Source organism: Elephas maximus, chromosome 20 (assembly GCF_024166365.1).
Source record: "Elephas maximus indicus isolate mEleMax1 chromosome 20, mEleMax1 primary haplotype, whole genome shotgun sequence".
Lineage (NCBI taxonomy): Eukaryota > Metazoa > Chordata > Mammalia > Proboscidea > Elephantidae > Elephas > Elephas maximus.
Window position 1 is genome coordinate 2067601 of NC_064838.1, and position 21167 is coordinate 2088767.

The window sequence follows — 21167 nt, forward strand, 5'->3', positions numbered from 1 at the left end:
ATGGCTTGGGTCAAGTGCACCTTAGTCTTCAAGGTGATGTCTTTGCTTTTTAACACTTTAAAGAGGTCCTTTGAAGCAAATTTGCCCAATGGAATGTGCCTTTTGATTTCTCGACTGATGCTCCCATGGGTATTGGTTGTGGATCCAAGTAAAATGTAATCCTTGACAACTTCGGTCTTTTCTCTGTTTATCATGATGTTGCTCATTGGTCCAGTTGTGAGGATTTTTGTTTCCTTTATGTTGAGGTGTAATCCATACCGAAGGCTGTGGTCTTTGGTCTCTTCGTTAGTAAGTGCTTCAAGTCCTCTTCACTTTCAGCAAGCCATGTTGTGTCATCTGCGTAACACAGGTTGTTAATGAGCCTTCCTCCAATCCTGATGCCCCGTTCTTCTTCACATAGTCCACCTTCTCGGATTATTTGCTCAGCATACAAATTGAATAGGTATGGTGATAGAATACAACCCTGACGCACACCTTTCCTGACTGTAAACCAATCAGTATCCCCTTGTTCTGTCCGAATAACCGCCTCTTGATCTACTTAAAGGTTCCGCATGAGCACAATTAGGAGTTCTGGAATTCCCATTCTCTGCAATGTTATCCATAATTTCTTATGATCCACACAGTCGAATGCTTTGCATAATCAATAAAACACACGTGAACATCCTTCTGGTATCCTCTGCTTTCAGCCAGGATCCATTTGACATCAGCAATGATATCTCTGGTTCCATGTCCTCTTCTGAAACCAACCTGAATTTCTGGCAGCTCCCTGTCGATATACTGCTGCAGCCATTTTTGAATGATCTTCAGCAAAATTTTGTTTGCATGTGATCTTAATGATATTGTTCTATAATTCCCACATTCGGTTGGATCACCTTTCTTGGGAATAGGCATAAATATGGATCTCTTCCAGTCAGTTGGCCAGGAAGCTGCCTCCCATATTTCTTGGCATAGACGAGTGATTACCTCCAGCGCTGCATCCATTTGTTGAAACATCTCAATTGATATTCTGTCAATTCCTGGAGTTTTGTTTTTTCGCCAATGCGACTTCTTCCTTCAGTACCATCGGTTCCTGATCATATGCCACCTCTTGAAATGGTTGAACATTGACTAATTCTTTTTGGTATAATGACTCTGTGTATTCCTTCCATCTTCTTTTGATGCTTCCTGCGTCGTGTAATATTTTCCCCATGGAATCATTCACTGTTGCAACTTGAGCCTTGAATTTTTTCTTCAGTTCTTTCAGTTTGAGAAACACCGAGCGTGTTCTTCCCTTTTGGCTTTCTATCTCCAGGTCTTTGCACATGTCATTAGAATACTTTACTTTGTCTTCTTAAGCCCGCCTTTGAAGTTTTCTGTTCAGTTCTTTTACATCATCATTTCTTCCTTTTGCTTTAGCTGCTTGATGTTCACGAGCAAGTTTATGAGTCTCCTTTAACATCCCTCTTGGTCTTTTCTTTCTCTCCTGTCTTTTCAGTGACCTCTTGCTTTCTTCATGTATGATGTCCTTGATGTCATTCCTCAACTCTTCTGGTCTTTGGTCACTAGTGTTCAAAGCGTCAAATCTATTATTGAGATGGTCTCTAAATTCAGGTGAGATATGCTCAAGGTCATATTTTGGCTCTCATGGACTTGCTCTGATTTTCTTCAGTTTGACCTTGAACTTGCATATGAGCAATTGATGGTCTGTTCCACAGTTGGCCCTTGGCCTTGGTCTGACTGGTGATATTGAGCTTTTCCATCATTTCTTTCCACAGATGTAGTCAATTTGATTCCTGTGTGTTCCATCTGGTGAGATCCAATGAAGAAGTCGTTGGTCTTGCAAAATTCCATCATTCAATCTCTGGCATTGTTTCTATCACCAAGGCCATATTTTCCAACTACTGATCCTTCTTTGTTTCCAACTTCAGCATTCCAGTCACCAGTAATTATCAATGCATCTTGATTGTATGTTCGATCAATTTCAGACTGCAGCAGCTGATAAAAATCTCCTATTTCTTCATCTTTGGCCTTAGTGGTTGGTGCATAAATTTGAATAGTCATATTAACTGGTCTTCCTTGTAGGCGTATGGATATTATCCTATCACTGACAGTGTTGTACTTCAGGATAGATCTTGAAACGTTCTTTTTGACGATGAATGCAACACCATTCCTCTTTGAGTTGTCATTCCCAGCATAGTAGACTATATGATTGTCCCATTCAAAATGGCCAATACCAGTCCATTTCAGCTCACTGATGCCTAGGATATTGATGTTTATGCATTCCATTTCATTTTTGATGATTTCCAATTTTCCTAGATTCATACTTCATACATTCCAGGTTCTGATTATTAATGGATGTTTGCAGCTGTTTCTTCTTATTTTGAGTCATGCCACACCAGTAAATGAAGGTACCAAAAGCTTTACTTCATTTTACGTCATTAAGGTTGACTCTACTTTCAGGAGGCAGCTCCTTCCCAGCACAATTGTGTGACTGGAGTTTCCCTTCCTTTGTCCAGTTGCAGGAGTCTGGGGTACCCCTGGAGTGTTTGAGGCAGCAGGTCCTTTCCCTTCCTTTTTTCTTTCTTAGTCTGCCCCATGGATAGGTACTAATAAGCAAAGAAATGCCAAAGAGCAGCCGAGGGGGGAAGCAAAGCTCCAGAAAGGTCCAGTGACCTTTGACTAGCCTGAGGGTGGTGTCAGTGAGGAGCAGATGGGGGCTGGTGAAGGAGTTAGGAGTGGAACCATGAAAAGTTTATCAACACTTGGATAGAAACTGTAGCGTGAAGCGCTTTGAAATAAGGATCCTATTGTGTGGAGTGTGTGGGCGGAGAGTGTGTGTGCGCATGTGAGTGTGTGTGTGAGTGTTGTGTGTGAGATAGTATGAGTGTGAGAGTGTGTGTGAGTACTGTGTGTGCATTTGAGAGTGAGTGTGTGATAGTGTGTGAGAAAGCGCATGTGTGACAGACTGTGAGATTGTGTGTGAGAATGAGTGTATGTGTGAATGTAAGTACATGTGTGTGATAGTGAGAGTGTGAGAGTGTGTGTGAGTACCGTGTGTGCATGTGAGAGTGTGTGTGATAGTGTGTGAGAAAGCGCATGTGTGACAGACTGTGAGATTGTGTGTGAGAATGAGTGTATGTGTGAATGTAAGTACATGTGTGTGATAGTGAGAGTGTGAGAGTGTGTGTGAGTACTGTGTGTGCATGTGAGAGTGTGTGTGTGATAGTGTGTGAGAAAGCACATGTGTGACAGACTGAGATTGTGTGTGAGAATGAGTGTATGTGTGAGTGTGAGTACATGTGTGTGATAGTGAGAGTGTGAGAGTACGTGTATGTGTGACACTGTGTGAGTGTATGTGTGTGTGAGATAGTACATGTGAGTGTGTGAGAGTACGTGTGTGATAGTATGTGAGAGTGCGTGTGCAACAGACTGTGTGGAGATAGTATGTGTGTGTGAGATAGTACTTGTGTGTGAGGATATGTGTGTGATAGTACATGTGTGTGAGTATGTGTGTGAGATAGTATGTGTGAGAGTGCATGTGTGACGGAGACTGAGTGTGTGAGTGTATATGTGAGAGCGTGTGTGAGAAAGTACGTGTGTGTGAGAATGAGAGTTTGTGTGTGAGATAGTATGTGAGTGTGGGTGAGTGTGGGTGTGTGTGTGAGAGTGTGAGAGTATGTGTATGTGTGAGTGCATGTGTGACACTGTGTGTGTGAGATAGTACATGCGAGTGTGTGTGTGAGATACTGAGTGCGAGAGTACATGTGTGTGTGAGATTCTATGTGTGAGTGCATGTGTGACACTGTGTGTGTGAGATAGTACATGTGTGTGAGTGTGAGAATGTGAGAGTACGTGTGTGTGTGAGAATGTGTGTGATAGTATGTGTGTGTGAGAGTGTGAGAGTATGTGTGAGAGTGCATGTGTGACGGAGACTGTGTGTGTGAGTGAGGGTATATGTGAGAGTGTGTGTGAGAAAGTACATGTGAGTGTGTGAGAGAATGAGAGTTTGTGTGAGTGTGTGTGAGAGTGTGGGTGTGTGTGTGAGATCGTTTGTGAGAGTGTGAGAGAAAGTGTATGAGAGTGTGTGTGAGACAGTGTGTGTGACGGACTGTGAGATAGTACATGTGAGTGTGCGTGTGCGAGTTTGTATGTGATATAGTGAGCATTCATGTCTGACAGACTCTGAGTGTGTGTGTGAGGGTGTGTGAGATAGTGTGAGTACATGTGTGAGAGTGTGCATGTGTGGGAGTGTGTGCGCATGAGAATGAGAGTGTGTGACGGACTGAGTGTGAGAGTGTGTGTGAGTGTGTGAGATAGTACGTGTGTGCACATGAGTGTGTGAGTGTATGCATGAGTGTGTGAGTGTGAGAGTACATCTGTGAGAATGCGTGCATATGAGTGTGTGAGATAGTATGTATGAGTGTGTGTGTGTGCCAGAGACTCTGAGTGTGAGTGTGTGTGTGTTTCATTTTGTTGTGTAGACATGTTTGAAAACCCGCAAACAAATTTTACAGGAAGAGACCATTATTTCCTTTGGGCGTAATAACTCAGATGGGCTTGGTCCTTTGAAATGCTTTTTCTTAAAGTCAGGGCTGCTTCTCTGTTGAACAGATCAATAAGGAAAAGTGGGTTGTGCTGGTAGGCATGGCTGTCTTTGTGGAAGGCAAAATGTTCAGAGGTCTTTGTTTCCTCTTCCACGTCTCCTGTTAATCACTGCTGTCAGGCAAGTGCCTAGAAAAATTAAGATAGGAGCAGCCAAGGGTCAAAATATTTGGTTCTTTTTTTTTCTTTTAATGCTACAAGCTGCTTAACGTTTTGCACAAATCAGAGCAGTAAGTATCTTAAATCTATCATGTCCACTCAATTCAGAAAAATGTACTGATTATAAGAAAAAAATGACTTCTGTGCACACAGAAATGAGAATGATGGAAAGCCTGACCAAGAGATTGGTCTGAACTTCTGACATTATAATTAAAATTTATGGTGACTTGTTTTCATCGGAGTGGAAACGTGTTCCCCAACAGCTACCTGATATCTGTGCTGTCGCATGTTTTAGGGCTGGAGGTGCTTTTCCCGTTTTCACTGTGCACTTTTTAGCATATATTTGAGGAAATGATACATCTCCATTAAATAATAGGTCCTGTATTTGGAAACGGTAACAAACTGAACCCCGGCCATTAGGAAAGAGGAAGATGCTGACATCAGAATCTCTCAGGCCTCCGTTTCCATTTCTGTCTCACTTTCTGAGTTAACCAGATGACATGATTTTGATTAAAAAAATGTTTGTTTGTTTGTTTTTTTTAGCTTTCGAACAGTATATTTTATATTTTTTTCAGTGAAATAGTTTCAAGGAATTACTGCAACATAGTATCTACTAGTAACTAGAACTTATAAAGGCAAAGAAAAATAAGTTTTTTCATGCAAAACATTATTCCCTGGGATGCTTTCCTTGATAGCGGTTTATTGATAGTTTAACCTACCTGTAGCTTCTGTTTCCTTCCTGTGTAACCAAAAACCCATTGCCGTCGAGTGGATTCTGACTCATAGTGACGCTATACGACAGAGTAGAGCTGCCCCATGGAGTTTCCAAGGAGCACCTGGCGGATTCAAGCTGCCAGCCTCTTGGTTAGCAGCTGTAGCACTTAACCACTACGCCACCAGGGTTTCCTCCTGTGTAACAATAACTTGTATTTATTCCTTCTTTGATATAGATAGGTAGAGACAGCCGTGTTGCCATGTATGTGTGCACACACAGATGCAGGCTACAGGCCCCGGCTCGCACGCCTCTCAGCAGACATTGGGAGCATCCTCAGGAGCCTCAGCTCCCTTTTCCTGCTCTCCCCATGCTCTGCAGCGTGGGCACCCCTTCCGTTCTGGGCAGTTCTCTCATCAAAGTGAGGTCCGAGCACTCTCTTCAACAAGTCTCCCTGACTGCTTCCACCGACACTGATGACTTTTTTTAAATTTAATTATGTTGTTGTTGTTGAGAAGATACACAGCAAAGCGTACACCAGTTCAACAGTTTCTACATGTACAGTTCAGTGACTTTGATTACATTCTTCGTGTTATACAACCACTCGCACTTTCCTTTTCTGAGTTGTTCCTCCCCCATTAACATAAACTCCTTGGTGGCGCAGTGGTTTAAGCACAATGGCAGTTAACCAAAAGGTCGGCAGTTCGAATCGACCAGCCGCTTAGAAACCCCATGGGGCAGTTCTACTCTGTCCTATAGGGTTGAAATGAATTGGAATTGACTTGATGGCAGTGGGTTTGGTTTAATGCCCTGCTAAGGTTTTATTTTTTACGGTTTCTATGAGTCAGAACCAACTTGATGGCAGTGGGTTTGGTGTAATGCCCTGCTAAGGTTTCTATGAGTCAGAACCAACTTGATGGCAGTGGGTTTGGTTTTTGGTTTTGGGTAAGGTTTCTATCTAATCTTCGAGTTGCTCTTGTCAGTTTGATCCATATAGATAGTTCTTAAAAGAGCTTAATGCTCAAGGCAGACATTTTTTACTAGTTAAGATAAACTGTTGTTTGGTTTTAAGAAGACTTCAGGGGATACACACTGATCACTCTTTAGTTGGGCGCTTATTTTCCATACTGGTGTGTCTGTCTCTTCTCCCCAGTCAGCTGATAAATACCTGAGTCAACTTCATGATTTAAGTGTTTTTAATGCCAAGCGTAGCACCCATAGTTCTTGTTGCTGTTAATTGCTGGTGAGTCGGTCCTGACTGATGGCGACCTCATGTGTCACAGAAGGAGTGTTGCTCCGTCTTGCACCATCTTTGTATCATGGTGACGTCATGTGTCACAGGAGTGTTGCATTGTCTTGTACCATCTTCATATCATGGCGACCTCACGTGTCACAGAAGGAGTGTTGCTTGGTCTTGCACCATCTTCATATCATGGTGACCTCACGTGTCACAGAAGAAGTGTTGCTTGGTCTCGCACCATCTTCATATCATGGCGACCTCACGTGTCACAGAAGAAGTGTTGCATTGTCTTGTACCATCTTCATACTCACACATAGTAGGCACTTCATAAACACTTTTGAACAAACAAATATGTTAAAGGATCTGCTGTATTTTGTAAGCTTGGCTAGTTTATGTTCCTCTTAGTAGGCCTGGGATGGGACCCAGCTCCCTAGCTTAGACACAGAAGTGAGAAGTGGGCTCCACCCTCTCTCAGCCAACTGTGTGTCCCCTGACCATGACAGGGACCTAATGTTGCCCCAGGTGACACTTCCTGACTTCTGTCATTTACATTTCAGTCCTACATGGAAGACCACTTGAAGAACAAGAATCGCCTGGAGAAAGAGTGGGAGGCACTCTGTGCCTACCAGGCGGAGCCCAACAGTTCCTTGGTGGCGCAGCGGGAGGAGAACGTGCAGAAAAACCGCTGCTTGGCCGTGCTGACATGTACGTATCACCTCCCATGCCGGAGCACACTTCTGTTTCCAGGAGGTTTCCACTGGGCGGGGGCAGGAAGGTGATCGATTATGGACAGGTATAGACCACACCTTCATATTTTTCTCTTTATTTTAATGGCTGCCATTCTCAAAATCTGGAAAGCCCTTTCCCTACTCTTCTCCTTTACCCTCTTCTTTACCCACAAACTTGTACTTCTACTTCAAGACCAGTGTAAACATCACCTCTGTGAAGCCTTCTCCAGCCTCAACAACACAGAATTCGTTTCTTCTTCTGTGGTCCAGTGGCATGGTCATGGAACCTTGGGTTTGGGAGACGTCTAAACCCAAGAGGAATATTCACTCTGTTGCGTTCTGTTAGCTGTGTGATTTGAGACAAGTTTCTTCGTCTCTCTGAGCTGTTTCTTCACCTGTAATGGGGATCACACTCTCCTCCTTGAACTATTACTTACTGCTCGGAGCATTAGAGGAGGTAACTAGCATAGAGCCTAGCACATTGTAAATACAAAATAAGTGACAGTAGCTATTGTAGCGTTTTTTTTACTTTACAGTTATTCCAACAAACATTGTGGGTGCCTACTGTCTAGCTAGGTATCATTGCCAGAAAGTGAAGATTAAAAAAAATAGGTTATTGAAAGCGACTTACCATCCAGAAAAGAGAGCGTCTTAGGTTATCCTTTTCATGTGATGCATAGAATGTACTTACAACACGTAGAGAGCCCACCAGGGCTTACGGGGACCAGGTAGCTCCGTGTGGGCAGTCAGGGGTGACTTCCTAGAACGTTCTTCCCCAGGACCTGGTGCTCCTAGTTCATTTCATTCAGCTCATATTAATTATATGCCTCTTGTGTGCTTATCAGGCTCCATGCAGGGTTCTGACTTTAATTGACACGTAAACCTACCCCACAAGGAGGAAAGGTATTTTCAGTATCTTTGTGACCAAAGTTCCAGACGTAGACACTTAGTAAATGTTGATTTCCCGAGTGATGAATGACTGATGTGCATGGGTGTGTGTGTGTGTGTGTGTGTAGAATTACTCAGTTACTGTTTTACTGGAACCTTGAGATGTATTCATGAATACTTAGAATATAATAAAATGTACTTTCTCAGTTTACATTCCTGAAAGCACAGCAGAGGCACACGAAATTCCAGTTCAGCGTTACAAAAGCCTGCAAGATCAACATCCGTTGTGGCCACAGTGGGCATTTTGTCACAGCATCCCTGCCTCAGCCCTTTGGAGCCAGTCACGGGCCCTGGTCTGGTGCCGTCCGGAGAGGTGGCACTGGGATCCTGTCCTGACAAGTTGTCACCTCAAGGCAGCCCCTGCCAACCAACTCAGGAGAAGCAGCCGTATCTGCTATCCTTTAAACAGCAGAAATTTGATCAACACTTACAGGTCAAAAAGATGTAAAAACTCTAAGCTGGTTTTTCCTTAGAGCCTAACCTAGGGAATCACTGACCTTTCTAAAGCCCACACCATACTTCTCAGTATAGATTTTTTCTTACAGTTTAGTCAGTTTTCAGAGCAGGGCCTCCATTTCTGTGAGGTGTGAAAGGGTTCCTGTTTTTCCTAAAGAACCCTAAAAGGCGGAGCTGTTAGGATTTATACGTTTTTTATTAGGTGAAAAGCAAATCAGCAAATAAACTAACTGACGTGTATTTGTTAAGGGCTCACCATGTGCCGGGGGGACTCCTGATAGACTTTGGGACCCAGAGATGAACAAGCGATGGTCAGTGCTCTCAAAGAGCAGACCATTTAGGGATCATTTAGATTGAACTAAGTCTTGAATAATGGGTTGATTTTTGGGTAAATTTGGATTCAGTAAGCACATATTCCCTGGTTGGTGCAAACAGTTAACATGCTCACCTGCTAACCAAAAGATTGGATGTTTGAGTCCATCCTGAGGCACCTTAGAAGAAAAGCCTGGCACTATTTCTGAAAAATCAGCCAGTGAAAACCCTGTGGAGCACAGTTCTGCTCTGACACGCACAGGGGCACCAGGAGTCAGAACCACCTTAATGGCAAGTAGAAACACATGCTGAATGTCTCCCATGTGCCTAATTGTTAATGTGAATTATTGCATCTTTCATTAAAAACATTGCCATCGTGTTGATTCCAATGCATAGCAATCCTATAGAACAGAGTAAAGCTGCCCCATAGAATTTCCAAGTCTTTAATCTTATGGAAGCAGATTGCCACATCTTTCTCCTGCAGAGCAGCTGGTGGGTTCAAACCACCAACCTTTCAGCTGAGTACTTAACCACTGTGCCAGCAGGACTCCTTTTAGGTCTTTTACAGCAAATGTTAAAACTCTAAGCCTTTTCCTCTGAGACATCTCCCTTCCTCCCAGTGATAACCCTAAAACATGACAGAAATGTAGCCACACCCTGTAGCCCACGGTGGCCACTTGAACTCTGTCTGAGCCGTGTTAAACCAGCTGATTCAATGCGAGGACCTCAGTAACGGTGCAGTGGCCAGCCAGCCCCAGGACACAGAAGCAGACAGCCACAGCTCTCGAGGTCGCTGCTGGTGGTGGTGCTCTCAGAGAGCCAGGGCCCTAGGAGGGTTTCAATGCTTTTCTTGGATCAGAGCACTCAGGGTCTCTGAGGGAATGGCTAACAAGGGAAATAATGTCTTTGTTTGTCTCTGATGTTAGAAGTTAGAAAGAGTCTGTAATATGACTGATATCTCCTCTCCCGAAAAAAACCAAACCAACCCGTTGTTGTCAAGTTGATTCCAACTCTGTGGGGCCTGTGTGACGGAGTAGAACTGGGCTTCTTAGGGTTTTCAATGCCTGATTTTTTGGAAGTAGGTCACCGGGCCTTTCTCCCAAGGCACCTCTGGGGGACTTGAGCTTTAATCTTGAGTAGCCGCCTGCGTTAACCATTTGCAGTACCCAGGGACTCCACTCATCGCCCACAAACCCCATTTCCTGACGTTCCACCAATGATTCCAGCAGCACAGCCCCCGCTTTCGTTAGCACATATGCCTGACGTGGGGTTCTTAGCTGTAGTGAACTGTAAAGAAACAACTTTGTTGTTAGAGGTTGAAAAGCCAGTCCAGGAAGGACAGGCAGGGCAAGTACATGCGTTGATTCAACTCCAGATGAATGGGCCTGCTTTGTGTCACATACCCGCATCTCCGTACCACTAACCTTCTTAACTTTATCACGTTTCAGTCTACACCCCTTCTCAAGCAGAGTACTCGGGGGAAGGGGTGAAGAATGGCATTGCTTAAACTCGTGTTGGTTGTTCCAAACTCCAGGAGGGATAATTACCTCCTCTCTTTCTTAAACCCCTGCTTCATTTTGCCTGGCTGTTAAACTCTTCATGGAATAGAACTGGCTCTGTAACAAAGCTATCACATGTTGAAGAGCTTTGGCCTCCAAGTGCCTCTGTATCTCAGAAAGCTTGTATTGATTTGTTATATACGTGCAGACTGATGTAACAAACGTTAATGCGATAAGGACTTTTCTCCTCACCAACTCCCACACTTTGGCAGTGGTGTCATTCATTACGCATCCCAGCCTGGAAACCCTGGTGCCATCTCTGCACTTGCTTCTTGAACCATGTCCTAGATAGCTGTCACCAGTCTAGCATTTCTCTATGTGACAGGTCCTGTAGGTTTACCCCTTATTCTTCTTCCCACCACCCTGGTCCTCCTCAGGTTTCCTTGATCTCTACCCTTTGAACCCACCCTGCAAGCTGCTGCCCAGCTTACCTTTGTAAACCCCAAGAGACTGAAATGATCTCCTGGCTTTCAAGGTGCTCCCAAATCTGAAAACACTAAGCTTGTCCAACTGGATTTCCTATGGTCCCAGCGTCTCTCTTTCTGTTTGGCCTAGGAGGTCAGACTGCACTGTCCGTTACATCTTTACTCATTCGATTTCTATCTTAAATGTCTTTCCTATTCCTCGGCGCTGGAGTGGGGCCAGCTTAGTCTGGAAGACAATTTATCTGGCAAGTTGCATAGGAAATCGAAAACGGTAGTGCTACTTTGAAGCCCCTTATAACCCAGAGATTCTATGTACATCCTAATTATCATTCAAAGAAGAAGGGAACTAATATTTATTAATTGATTAACTGGCACTGTGCTAGGTCAAGATGTATTATCTCAGAAGTTTAAAGATATTAATTTGCTTTTTAAGTTTTTTTTTTGCATTTTTAAAAAGAATCATGTGATATTCTGCTCATCTGCCTTTTAAATTAAGAATAAGAACATGATGTTATTTTGATATACTATCTTAAGCAAAAAAATGATTTTAATGTACTTTGGATGATGGTTTACAGAACAAACTAGTTTCTCATTAAACAGTTAGTACACATATTATTTTGTGACATTGGTTAACAACCCCATGACATGTCAGCACTCTCCTTTCTCAGCCTTGGGTTCTCTATTACCAGCTTTCCTGTTCCCTCTTGCCTTCTGGTCCTGTTTTGTTTTATAAAAAAAAAAAAAATAGGCCTGTCCAATCCTTGGCTGAAGGGTAAGCCTCAGGAGTAACCTCATTACTGAGCTAAAAGTGTATCCAGGGGCCATATTCTCAGAGTTTCTCCAGTCTCTGTCAGGCCAGTAAGTCTAGTCTTTTTTTGTGTGAGTTAGAATTTTGTTCTACGTTCTTCTCCAGCTCTGTCTGGGATCCTCTATTGTGATTCCTGTCAGAGCGGTCAGTGGTGGTAGCCAGGTACCATCTGGTTGCGCTGGACTCAGTCTGGTGGAGGCTGTGGTAGTTGTGGTCCATTAGTCCTTTGGACGAATCTTTCCCTTGTGTCTTTAGTTTTCTTCATTCTCCTTTGCTCCTGAAGGGATGAGACAAATGAAGTATCTTAGATGGCCATTCACAAGCTTTTAAGACCCCAGATGCTACTCCCTAAAGTAGGATGTGGAACTTTTTTTTAATAAACTATGTTATGCCAATTGAGGTAGATGTTCTCTGAAGCCATGGTCCCCACAGCCCGCAGCCCAGCAATTCAGTCCCCTCCCTCATAACCATCAAAGATTGTTTTTTTGTGTGTAAACCTTTTCCTGAGTTTTTATAATGGTGGTCTCATACACTGTTTGTCCTTTTGTGACTGACTTAATGGGCAGCATAATGCTCTCCAGATTCATCCATGTTGTAAGATGCTTCGCACATTCATTATTGTTCTTTACCATTGTGTGGTACCCCATTGTGTGTACGTACCATGGTTTTTTTTTTTTTTTAATCCATTCATCTGTTGATGGGCATCTAGGTTGTTTTCATCTTTTTGCTATTGTGAACAATGCTGCAATGAACATGGGTGTGCGTATGTCTGTTGGTGTGATGGCTGTTATTGCTCTAGGATATATATTCCTAGGAGTGGGATCACTGGATCATATGGTATTTCTATTTCTAGCTTTTTAAGGAAACACCATATCGTTTTCCAAAGTGGTTGTACCATTTTGCATTCCCACCAGCAGTACATAAGAGTTCCAATCTCCCTGCAGCCTCTCCAACATTTCTTTTCTTTCTTTTTTTTTTTTTTTTTTGATTAGTGGCAGTAATGCTGGGGGGAATGGTATGTCATTGTGCTTTCAATTTGCACTTCTCTAAGTGATCTCAAGCCTTTCCTCATGTGTCTGTTAGCTACTTGGATGTCTTCTTTGGTGAAGTGCCTGTTCATTTCCTTTGTCCAGTTTTTCGTTGGATTGTTTTTTTGTTGTAGAGGTGTTGGATTTCCTGTAAATGTTAGAGATTAGACCTTTGCCGGATTTGTAATAGCCAGAAATTTTTTCCCAGTCTGTAGTTACTCTTTTTATTCTTTTGGTGAAGTCTTTTGACGAGCATAAGTGGTTAATTTTTACAAGATCCCAGTTATCTACCTTATCTTCTGGAGTTTGTGTATTGTTAGTTATGGTTTGTATCCTGTTAATGCTGTGTATTAGGGCATCTAGCATTGATACTATTTTTTCTTCAATGCTCTTTATAGTTTTTGGCTTTATATTTAAGTTTTTTGATCCATTTTGAGTTAGTTTTTGTGTATGGTGTGAGGTATGGGTCCTGTTTCATTTTTTTGCAGAGGGACATCCAGTTTTGCAAGACCATCTTTTCCCCATTTGATAGACTTTGGGCCCTAGTTAAAGATCAAGTGACCTTAGGTGAGTGGATTTATGTCTGGGTTCTCAATTCTGTCCCATTAGTCAGTGTATCTGTTGTTGTATCAGTACCAGGCTGTTCTGACTACTGTAGCTGTATAGTAGGTTCTTAGGTCAGGTAGTACAAGTCCTTCTGCTTTATTGTTCTTCTTCAGTAGTGCTTTACTTATCTGGGGCCTCTTCCTTTTCTGTATAAAGTTAGTGATTAGTTTTTCCGTCTCTTTAAAGAATATTGTTGGTATTTGGGTTCGGATCGCATTGTGTTCATAAATTGCTTTGGGTAGAATTGTCATTTTCACAATGTTGAGTCTACCTGTCCTTGAGCATGGTATCTTTTTTCACTTATGTAGGTCTCTCTTGGCTTCTTGCAGTAGTGTTTTGTAGTTTTCTTTGTATAGGTCTTTTACATCTCTGGTGAGATTTATTCCTGAGTATTTTATTTTTTCACAGTCTACTCTAAATGGTATTGTTTTCCTAGTTTCCTTTTCATCATTCTCTTTATTGGTGTATAGGAATCTAACTGAATTTTGTATGTTTATCCTGTATCCGGCCACTCTGCTGAATCTTTCTTTTAGTTCCAGTAGTTTTCTCATGGAGTCTTTCGGGTTTTCTATGTATAGTATCGTATCATCTGCAAATAGGGACAGTTTTACATCTTCCTTACCAATTTGGATGCCCTCAATTTCTTTTTCTTGCCTTATTGCTTTAGCTAGGACTTCCAGCACAATGTTAAATTTGAGTGGTGATAAAGGGCATCCTTGTCTTGTTCCTGTTCTCAAGGGGAATGTTTTCAGCCTTTCTCCATTAAGAATGATGTTGGCTGTTGGTTTTGTATAGATGCCCTTTATTATGTTGAAGAATTTCCCTTCTATACCTAAAAAAAAAAAAAATTATTTTTCATTCTGGATTACAATAAGAGGAGAAAGAAATAGAGACACAGAAGTACTTAGAGACAAAGCTAAGGAGTATGAAAAGGAAAAGACCCAGATACATAAAGACAGAGAGAATGATACATAATGCAGTAGACTCATATTTTGGCTTTTTGAAAGGTCATTGTTACTAACGCACAGACCAAAGTTACCAAGGGTGGGGGTGGGTGGGTGGGTGGAGGAATGGAAACTGTTGGAGAAGGGGTGCTGAGTTTCTGTTTGGGGTGATGGAAATTTTTTTGAAATGGTTATGATTATGGTTCCACAACATGGTGCATGTAATTAATGTCACTGAATTAATGGCAATTTTTTTGGCTTATATATTTCACCACAATAAAATAAGGAAGGGCAGAAAGGAGGAAGGGAGGAAGGGACGTTGTTACTAAGGAGATTTCAGTTAAGGCTCCATAACCCAAGGCAGAGCTATTGGTCTGGCCCCTCCTCAGGCCTTGCCTCACAGGTATGGTTAGATGAAGAGGGCCAGAAGTTCCCAGGAGTCTGGTTCCCATGTTAGCTGCCTATGAATGAAATTATAACAGCCTGTTTACTTCCCGATCATGTCCATGTCAGGCGCCATCCTAGTGCCTCACCTATAGGCCACCCCTCATCCTCACCAGGAGTTACTTTCCCTATTTGACAGATGAGGAAGTTGGGATTTCAACTCAAAGGCCCTTTGCACTATTTCAGACACTGCTGTTCATAAACTTTTGCAGGCTAGCCTGAGATTGTTTCATGTGAAAAAACGCACATGTATTACAAGCTACCACAGAAATGAATACTCAAAATATTCGTAAGGACTGCAGTACTTTTTCTAAGTATTGGTGCTGTCAGTGGCCACCCAGTAGGCCCCAGCTCCTGGCGACCTTGTGTATAACGGAATGGAACGTTACCTGGTCCTGTGCCATCCCCATGGCTGTTAGCATGTTGGAGTCCATGGTTGTGGCTATGTGTCAGTATATCTCATGGGAAAAGAAAGGGTTCCCTCAGTTTTGCTGACTCTCTACCAGACATGATGTCCTTTTCTAGCAATTGGCCTTTCCTGATATGTTCAAAGTAAGAAAGCCATCTAGGCATAGCTTTCCTTAAAGTAAACAGAAGATAATTTCTTTCCAAATAAGCCTTTGAGTTGAAAACATTTTTTCAAACTCTAAGCAGAATCCCCTTTAAGGAATATTCTGTTTTAAACACTTCCAAGTGACAAAAATTATACTGATTTGTTTTTATTTCAGTATGTGGATAATTCTCCAGAAACTGATGACTAAGCAAGAATTTTTTCCCCTTCTCTCTCATGGAAAGGTTCTGGGCATACATCTCACCTCTACAAGAAAGTTGACATGTGGAGATGTGATCCTGGCCTGGCTGCCCTTTTATGGGGGGTGGCAGGGTGGGGGGCGGATCTCAGAGCCCGCTCAGTCTCTGCCTCTCAACTTTGGAAAAGCTCTCAGTTTGTTGATGCTGAAAAGAAATATTCCAGCAAATTCTGTGTGGGCTTTTTACAGAAGTTCTGCCTCAGACTGAAGTTTTTTTTTTGGAAGGGAAGCAAGGAAGAGACAAGAGCAATTTTTGAGACACAGATAGAGCCTTTCTCGTTAGGCTGTTGCTCCAAGGGCAGACATCATCTGAAATGCCTGTAAGCTGCAGTGGCACGTGCCTCCCAGGGCTGTTCAGTGCCCTCTAGTGCGAGGAACAGAGGAAGGGCTGCTTCCTCAATTATACGCTACGTTGTTTTTTTTTTACTGACCTTCTGCACCATTTAACAGCTCAGAGTTCAGAGTGTATATTTTCTTTACTTTTTTTCTTGAAGCTAGACCAATAGATAGATGTCTTTCTTTGTAAAGCATTGTAGTCTTCACTTCTTATATTTCAGTTTCCAACCTTATTTACAGAATTTTAGAGTTGAGAGGGGTCTCAGAGGTGGGAACCAGCAGCTTCCACGCTCTACTGGACACACTCTATCTTTCCATGTCCAGAAGAATCATGATTCTCCACAAGGGCAGAGAACAGTGGGTGTGTTTCTTCCTTGTTTGAGCATTATATACACATACACAGTAAGTTTATATGCATTGTTTGGTAGACATATCACAAAGTGGGCTCATACTGAGGTTGCAGTCAACTAAAACCAGGGACTTTTTCTTAAGGACATCATCAAGTCAAGGGCCCCCAAGCCCCCTACTCATCCTTACACAATTGTGTTTGTTTGTTTTAACATAAGAATTGAACTCTGAATTGATCTCTAGTAGACTGTATCTCTTTTTTTTTTTTTAGACTGTATCTTTTTGGGTTTGGTCTATTATTCCAGTCTGTCAGGAACATTTTAATTCCTGATTCAACATATAGCCTCCCCCTATCTTTGCCATCTGCACATTAGATGAACATATTTTTTCTGTCTTCAAGTCATTGATAAAAACATGTCAACAGGATAAATACAGGGTACTGCAATACAGAGTTCTCCCTCCACGCAGACACAGATCCATTCATGAACGTTCTGGGTACTTGTTCAAAAAGCTAACTTTCCTAACAACCTGCTGGGCAGCCCACATGGTTCAGGGCTGTCCAGGAACCCCTAATAAGGTTGACAGATGTTCACAAGCACCCTAATGTCAGCCACAGCACTAATGCTTCACTGCAGTGTCTCACTCAGAGCCTCAGAACAACCCTGTAAGTGTCCTGTCATTATCTTCACTTTGCAAGTAAAGGAACCATCCCCTATATGTGATTTCCCCAGGGCTGGAAATTACCTCGGGGGTGATTTTTCCCCACACTTTTCATCGTGAAAGTGTTTAAAAACACTCAAACAAGTTACAATATTCATTTGAAGATAACCCATATACCCACCACCTAGATTCAGAAGCTGCCACCCAAGATCTTGCCACATTTGCACTATATGTATGTGTGAGCTTTATTTATTTTTTGGTGGAACTATTTCGGACTAAGTTTCAGGTATCACGGCATCTGAGTACTTTGGCCTACATTTTCTAAACATGAGGATGTTCTCCTATATAAGTATGAAAATTGATAATAATTTCCTAATACCATGTAATTCCCCATATGTCTGTCAGTTTGTCATACTGTGGGGTCTTGCGTGTTGCTGTGATGCTGGAAGCTATGCCACCGGTATTCAGATACCATCAGGGTCACCCATGGAGGACAGGTTTCTGCTGAGCTTCCAGACTAAGACAGACTAGGAAGAAGGACCCGGCAGTCTACTTCTGAAAAGCATTAGCCAGTGAAAACCTTATGAATAGCAGCAGAACATTGTCTGTGCTGGAAAATGAGCCCCCAGGTTGGAAGGCACTCAAAAGATGACTGGGGAAGAGCTGCCTCCTCAAAATAGAGTCGACCTTAACGACATGGATGGAGTAAAGCTTTCAGGACCTTCGTTTGCCGATGTAGCATGACTCAAAATGAGAAGAAACAGCTACAAACATACATTAATAATGGGAACCTGAAATGTATGAAGTATGAACCTAGGAAACTTGGAAATCATCAAAAATGAAATGGAATGCATAAACATCGATATCCTAGGCATTAGTAAGCTGAAATGGACTGGTATTGGCCATTATGAATTGGACAATCATACAGTCTACTATGCTGGGAATGACAACTCAAAGAGGAATGGTGTTGCGTTCATCGTCAAAAAGAACGTTTCAAGACCTATCCTGAAGTACAGAGCTGTCAGTGATAGGATAATATCCATACGCTTACAAGGAAGACCAGTTAATACAACTATTATTCAAATTTATGCACCAACCACTAAGGCCAAACATGAAGAAATAGAAGATTTTTATCCGGTGCTGCAGTCTGAAATTGATGAAACATGCAATCAAGATGCGTAGATAATTACTGGTGATTGGAATGCAAAAGTTGGAAACAAAGAAGAAGGCTCAGTAGTTGGAAAATATGGCCTTGGTGATAGAAACAGTGCTGGAGAGTGAATGATAGAATTTTGCAAGACCAACAACTTCTTCATTGCAAATACCTTCTTTCACCAGTATAAATGGCGACTATACACACGGACCTCACCAGATGGAACACACAGAAATCTAATTGACTGCATCTGTGGAAAAAGACAATGGAGAAGCTCAATATCGTCAAGGCCAGGGGCCGACTGTGCAACAGACCATCAATTGCTCATGTACGAGTTAAAGCTGAAACTGAAGAAAATCAGAGCAAGTCCACGAGACCCAAAATAGGACTTTGAGTATATCCCACCCGAATTTAGAGACCATCTGAAGGAAGAATAGATTTGATGCATTGAACACTAGTGACCAAAGACCAGACGAGTTGTGGAATGACATCAAGGACATCATACATGAAGAAAGCAAGAGGTCATTGAAAAGACAGGAAAGAAAGAAAAGACCAAGGTGGATGTCAGAGGCAAGTATGAAACTTGCTTTCGAACGTCAAGCAGCTAAAGCAAAAGGAAGAATTGATGAAGTAAAAGAACTGAACAGAAGACTTCAAAGGGTGGCTAGAGAAGACAAAGTATTATAATGACGCGTGCAAAGAGCTGGAGATGGAAAACCAAAACGGAAGAACACGCTGGGCGTTTCTCAAGCTGAAAGAACTGAAGAAAAAGTTCAAGCCTCGAGTTGCAATAGTGAAGGATTCTATGGGGAAAATATTAAACGACGCAAGAAGCATCAAAAGAAGATGGAAGGAATATACAGAGTCATTATACCAAAAAGAATTAGTCGATGTTCAACCATTTCAAGAGGTGGCATATGATCAGGAACCGATAGTACTGAAGGAAGAAGTCCAAGCTGCTCTGAAGGCATTGGCAAAAAACAAGACTCCAGGAATTGACAGAATATCAATTGAGATGTTTCAACAAACAGATGCAGCGCTGGAGGTAATCACTCATCTATGCCAAGAAATATGGAAGACAGCTTCCTGGCCAGCTGACTGGAAGAGATCCATATTTATGCCTATTCCCAAGAAAGGTGATCCAACTGAATGTGGAAATTATAGAACGATATCACTAATATCACATGCAAGCAAAATTTTGCTAACGATCATTCAAAAATGGCTGCAGCAGTATATCGACAGGGAACTGCCAGAAATTCAGGCCGGTTTCAGAAGAGGACGTGGAACTAGGGATATCGTTGCTGATGTCAGATGGATCCTGGCTGAAAGCAGAGAATACCAGAAGGATGTTTACCTGTGTTTTGTCAATTATGCAAAGGCATTTGTCTGTGTGAATCATAACAAATTATGGATAGTATTATGAAGAATAGGAATTCCAGAACACTTAATTGTGCTCATGAGGAACCTGCACATAGATCAAGAGGCAGTTGTTCGGACAGAACAAGGGGATACTGATTGGTTTAAAGTCAAGAAAGGTGTGCATCAGGGTTGTATCCTTTCACCATGCCTATTCAATCTGTATGCTGAGCAAATAATTCGAGAAGCTGGACTACGTGAAGAAGAATGGGGCATCAGGATTGGAGGAAGGCTCATTAACAACCTGCATTATGCAGATGACACAACCTTCCTTGCTGAAAGTGAAGAGGACTTGAAGCGCTTACTGGTGAATATCAAAGACTACAGCCTTCAGTATGGATTCCACCTCAACATAAAGAAAACGAAAATCCTCACAACTGGACCAATAGGCAACATCATGATAAATGGGGAAAAGACTGGAATTGTCAAGGATTTCATTTTACTTGGATCCACAATCAACAGCCATGGAAGCAGCAGTCAAGAAATCAAACGATGCATTGCATTGGGTAAATCTGCTGCAAAGGACCTCTTCAAAGTGTTGAAGAGCAAAGATGTCACCATGAAGACTAAGGTGCGCCTGACCCAAGCCATGGTATTTTCAATTGCATCATATGAATGTGAAAGCTGGACAATAAATAAGGAAGACCAAAGAAGAATTGATGCCTTTGAATTGTGGTGTTGGCGAAGAATATTGAATATACCATGGACTGCTAAAAGAATGAACAAATTTGTCTTAGAAGAAGTACAGCCAGAATGCTCCTTAGAGGCAAGGATGGCGAGACTGCATCTTACATACTTTGGACATGTTTTCAGGAGGGATCAGCTGCTGGAGAAGGGCATGATGCTTGGCAGAGTAAAGCGTTCGCGGAAAGGAGGAAGACCCTCAATGAGGTAGATTGACACAGTGGCTGCAACAATGAGCTCAAGCATAACAATGATTGTAAGGATGGTTCAGGACCGGGCAGTGTTTTATTCTGTTGTGCATAGGGTCGCTATGAGTCGGAACTGACTTGATGGCACCTAACAACAACAACAACAATATCATCTACTATCTAGTTTATATTCCCAAATATAAACTATTTGGGACTGTTTGTCCCAAATAGTCTCACTGTATCTTTTACAACTTTTGGGGGGACACAGGATATAACCAAGGTTCATCTTGGCGTTTCAGCTTTATTTTAAAGCGTGCGCATCTTTGTTTCTGGTGACTTGTTGCTAGTAAAGCCATTCTTCTCCTAGTGACCTTCTTTCCTTTCATAGAGAATCCCAAACTGTCCATTCAGAGATCTGTTTGATCATTTTGGCAGATCCATGGGAAACTCACCTGCTTAGCTCCCAGAATCTACTATCTGCCCCCCTTTTATTTTTCAATTTTTATTGTGCTTCAAGTGAAAGTTTACAAATCAAGGCGGACTCTCGTACAAAAATTTATAAACCGCTTGCTATATACTCCTAATTGCTCTCTCCCTAATGAGACAGCACACTCCTTCCCTCC

At 42.2% G+C, this 21167-nt stretch overlaps 1 protein-coding gene across 4 annotated transcripts in view; it reads left to right on the forward strand.

The window, feature by feature from the left end:
* The window catches only part of PTPRN2 (protein tyrosine phosphatase receptor type N2), a 1957978-nt gene that overhangs the window by 1847445 nt on the left and 89366 nt on the right, over window positions 1–21167 (forward strand). For all 4 annotated transcript variants that reach the window (XM_049861881.1, XM_049861880.1, XM_049861883.1 and 1 more), the window contains one exon: window positions 7250–7397. In XM_049861881.1, the coding sequence (XP_049717838.1) occupies window positions 7250–7397 (148 nt within the window). The remainder of the gene's footprint in view (window positions 1–7249; window positions 7398–21167) is intronic.